Genomic DNA, 4,554 nt, shown 5'->3' with positions numbered 1-4,554 from the left:
GGGGGAGAGGGAGAGGTGAAAAAGAGTAAAAATTGAGAGGGGGGAAAGGACCTCGGCGGGGGTGAATTATTTTGTGAAAGAATAATTATTTTTCTCTTTTTTCTTTTCTTTTTATTTTTTGGTATTTTTAATTAGAATCATAAACTTCTACTCGCTTCTTAAAGCGTGTAGTCACGCATTTTATCCAACTCAGCAAAGCAAATGCCACATAGGCTTGGTCAATGGTCAAAAGGGTTTAAAATATTACTTTTGAATGAGTAGAGGTGTCTAGATGAAACTTCATTAAGTTTGGGGACCGGGATGACAAAGTGGTACAAGTATAAGTGCCATTTAGGCTATTCTTCCTTTTAGTTTCCTCAAATTTGTTCATATTATAACCAACCTGAAATAGAAGACTAGAAGGAGTTATCAAAGAACAGAAGAGTAGAAGGAAATAAGTAGTTGTGGTTTAATTACCTTTTCATTATATGAACTCTTTTAGGGGTTTGGTATTTTTGAGTTCACCAGTTGTATTGGAGTTAATAGAGAGTGGAGCTGCATATAGAGAGGTCAATGAGGAATTGAAAGCTGTGATTTCAGGCCAATTTTAAATACATGAAAAAGTTTCTTGGTTATTCTCTTACGATTGAACATAGAGAGTCAATTACTCAAATGGTCACTCAACTATCCCAAATTATCTCCTAAAGTCACTTTTCTTTCGTTTGTAACAACAAAGTCACTGAACTATGACTATTGCACTCAGAAGGTCACTCAACTAGATTTTCCAAATTTTGGATTGCCAAATACCTATTTTACCCTCTAAATTATAAATATTGATCTTCTTTTTTTACTATGCTCATTCTTTTGTTATTCCAGCATTATAGATGCTTAAATACTTTATATTTTTATAATTCATAAATAATATTTATTTATTCTATAGGTAAGTCCATAATATAAATTAAAAAGGGAAAAATCATTACATTAAAAAGTTTTAAAAAAATAAAAACAAGATAAATATTTATAATTTAGAGGGTAAATAGGTATTTGCCAATCCAAAATTTGAAAAATCTAGTTGAGTGACCTTCTGAGTGCGATAGGCATAGTTCAGTGACTTTGTTGTTACAAACGAAAAAAGTGACTTTAGGAGAAAATTTGCGATAGTTGAATGACCATTTGAGTAATGGACTCTTGAACATAAGTAGTAGTTTCCTGGAAATTTTTACATCCATGTTGCAACAGTTATTGAAGTAAATGCTACGATTCCTTTCCTCATTTCGTCCCTTTTTCTTATTCTTTTGATTATAAATGTCTCGATAGGGATACACGTTCTCCTGTCCTGGAAGAAAGTCTTCGCCTTTTGGGAGTGGAAAAACTTAGCAAAGATGATGTTCAGAAGATGCAATGGGAAGTTCTGGAAGCTAAAATTGGAAATTGGATTCATTTTATGCGGATTGCTGTAAGTTTTCTCTAATACCCCTGGAAGTAGATAAAAGTTTGGCCTTTGACTAAAGTGTTATTTGAACAGGTCAAATTGTTGTTTTCTGGGGAGCATAAAGTGTGTGATCAAATATTTGAGGGATTTGATTCACTCAAGGATCAATGTTTTGCTGAAGTTACTACCACGAGTGTCGCCATGCTGCTTAGTTTTGGTGATGCAATTGCGAAAAGCAAAAGATCACCTGAGAAGTTGTTTGTGCTTCTAGATATGTATGAAATAATGCGGGAACTTCATTCAGAGGTACGAGACATACTAGCAAACAGACATTTGATTCATAACATTATGCCTACATGTAAGACAGGCCAAGGGCAAACACTCAATCATTGAAGTCTTTAATTCTTTGGGGTCAAATTCATGGTTTATATACTAACAATATGTAATTTGAGCTCTTCTGCAGATTGAATCACTTTTCATAGGTAAAGCTTGCACTGAAATTAGGGAATCTGCCTTTGGTTTGACAAAGCAACTTGCCCAGACAGCCCAAGAAACCTTTAGTGACTTTGAAGAAGCAGTTGAGAAGGATGCAACTAAAACTGCCGTCTCAGATGGAACTGTTCATCCCTTGACCAGCTATGTGATTAATTATGTGAAGTTCCTGTTTGAGTAAGTTCACTCAACTACATAACATGTTTTTTTGCTTGTATATTACTAGTTTACCACATATTCACTAAATTATATGAAGATGTTCCGAGTGGATATCCCGGGGACTCTTTAGTGTGCCATAATATGAGCATTTGTGCCAGCAGTAAAGTAGATAAGACTTGCTCTGATTGCCATGGTTTCTGGATAAGCTCTCTATTTCTTTGGGTTTTCAGCTTCGAGGGTGGATGAATAAGTATCATTATACTCATGATACCATATAGAACCATGCAAAGGAACTGGTTAGTTGCAACTTTTTAAATAAGAACTGCAGTAGCAATATGTCGGGCCTCAGGATTCATATATGGAGAATTGTAAAACACTAATCACAATTTTGGGCATGAGGGTTAATCTGAGGGGTCTTTAAGGTTTTGAGGATTCACATACCTACTGGATTAGCGTATATTTTAGGAAAGACCTTAATCAAATTTTGCTTGACTGCAAAATTGCAGAATTCCCTTTTGCTTTGTTTGGTCAGAGTTTTCTGATGCCTCAGATTTAAGGAACAATGAATCTGGTGGGATGTTTATTATTGCAGATGAGGAATGCTATAGTGACAGCCAGTTGCAGTCCGATTGTACCAATGCTTGTATGCATTATAAATAGCAGCAAGTAGTCATTGCTAAATTAAGAAGTTGATTTAGGCTGTTAAGCTAGGAGGTTAGTGGTAGCTGATTTATTTCTGGTAGTGGTTACTGGTTAAATAGAAGATATGTTGTCCATTTTCATTCATTCACAGATCACCGTCCCTACATTTCATTCATTCAGTTGATTGAATACATAGAGCACAAGTTGAGCTCTTGACTCTCCTTCCCCCCTCCCTCTCTGCATTTGATCATCCTCCAGACTGAGCTTCACTTAACATTTATGTTATGAGAAACAAATAGAGTATGAGGTCTTGACCCTTATGCTGCTGTTATGTCAATGCTAAGCATAGAGAGAACAGACGATCAGCTCATTATTGTTTTCCCATCTTTTTATACTTTGCTGCTCACCTGATATACCCGGTAATGTGGATAAATTTAGTTATGTCGCAAAAGTTTTTTTTTGTTGATAATACTTATGGCGAAATAGTTTCTTCTTCATAGCTTTAAGGCATTCAGTATACACATTACATATGAGAAAGTAATTTTATAGAAAAGGAGATGCCTAAAGATGAATAAGCTAGGTGGTCAAGCTCAGTGATTAATAGGCAGTATCTAATGGGAGGTGGCATTAGTAGAAACTGGAAGATGACTGGTTGCATATAGTGAGAGGGTGGGTAGCACTTTTCCTTACAACACTGATGAGGTACTAGTTCAGTGGGTTGCATAATTCAGATCTCAGGGAATCAATGAGACAGGTGTGAAGTTAGTTGGTCACAGAGATTAGTAATGAGAGCATTTGTCAGATTTCAAAAGGATTTATAAAATAAATGGGCAATTACTATGTACTATAAGGGCAACTGATTCCTATTTTAATAGAACTGTAGATTTTGTGGTTTTAGGTTTATGAAATACTCGTGAGTGCAAAAGTTCTGGAGGAAGAAGACTAAAAAGGGTACGTGGGCAATATCAATCAACGATGCCTCTTCCAAATAAGTTGATTATGAATCCTCTATATCTATTCCACTCAAGTCAGGTCCATTTCATGGAATGAGGTAATAAGTTCAAAAAAGAATATTTCAAATGAAGTTGATCATAATGTACATGTTATTATTCAACAGACCGAGTGAAACCTTTATTCGGCAAGAGCAAGATGTGTTTGGTCGTTTGTCTGGAATGCAAGAATAAAATACTAAAGTGAGTATTATTTACTCCTGGATAAGTTATCAGAAACTATTTATTCCTGGATTTTCTGTGGGCAGAGTAGCTTTCTTTAAATTATTTGGTCAGAGACAGTAGAGTGGTTTCTGCTTATCACTATCTGACCTGCACAATCGTGGAGTATTTTATGTCATTTTCTCCAAAATATGTAACTGAGGACATGGCATCATATGCTGCTCTGTGTGTGTGTGTGTGTTGTGTTTTANCGTAGTAGCAGTAGTACTTTAGTACAGTCAATAAATAAAAATCGTAATACGGGTTTTTTACCCTCGGTACACCCGTCTACCGTTGTTGGAAAGTCCTTTATTTACCTACTTTTATAAAATTTACGTTTAAAAAGGGTTACCAAACGGTCGACCCCCCGTCGTTACGGTTGGGGGGGTAACTTACGGGAAACCCCCCCGTAAAATGGGACCCTTTAGTTCGGGTAAAGGCTTAAACGTTTTTCCTCGGTAAAAAACGTCGGTCTTTCCCGTTTCCGAAACGGGTTTTTTTTTTTGGGTTTTTTAAACTTTTCGTTGGGACGGTCAAAAACCGTAATCCGTGTCGGGTACCGAAGAAAAGGCGGACACCGTAAAAGTGGGTTAAAAAGTTGGGGTTTAAATTTTTTTTTTTTAAGGGTTTTTGTTTTTT

The 4,554-nt window shown here is 36.0% G+C and overlaps 1 protein-coding gene across 2 annotated transcripts in view; it reads left to right on the top strand.

Annotated features, from left to right (window-relative positions):
* The window catches only part of LOC109217032 (exocyst complex component EXO70A1-like), a gene marked incomplete in the record, with an annotated part of 25,386 nt that overhangs the window by 16,949 nt on the left and 3,883 nt on the right, over positions 1–4,554 (top strand). For both annotated transcript variants that reach the window (XM_019381258.1, XM_019381257.1), the window contains 3 exon segments: positions 1,297–1,435; positions 1,505–1,717; positions 1,875–2,080. In XM_019381258.1, the coding sequence (XP_019236803.1) occupies positions 1,297–1,435; positions 1,505–1,717; positions 1,875–2,080 (558 nt within the window).

This window comes from Nicotiana attenuata, unplaced genomic scaffold (genome assembly GCF_001879085.1).
Source record: "Nicotiana attenuata strain UT unplaced genomic scaffold, NIATTr2, whole genome shotgun sequence".
Classification (NCBI taxonomy): Eukaryota; Viridiplantae; Streptophyta; class Magnoliopsida; order Solanales; family Solanaceae; genus Nicotiana; species Nicotiana attenuata.
This window is presented reverse-complemented; position numbering and strand designations above follow the sequence as displayed.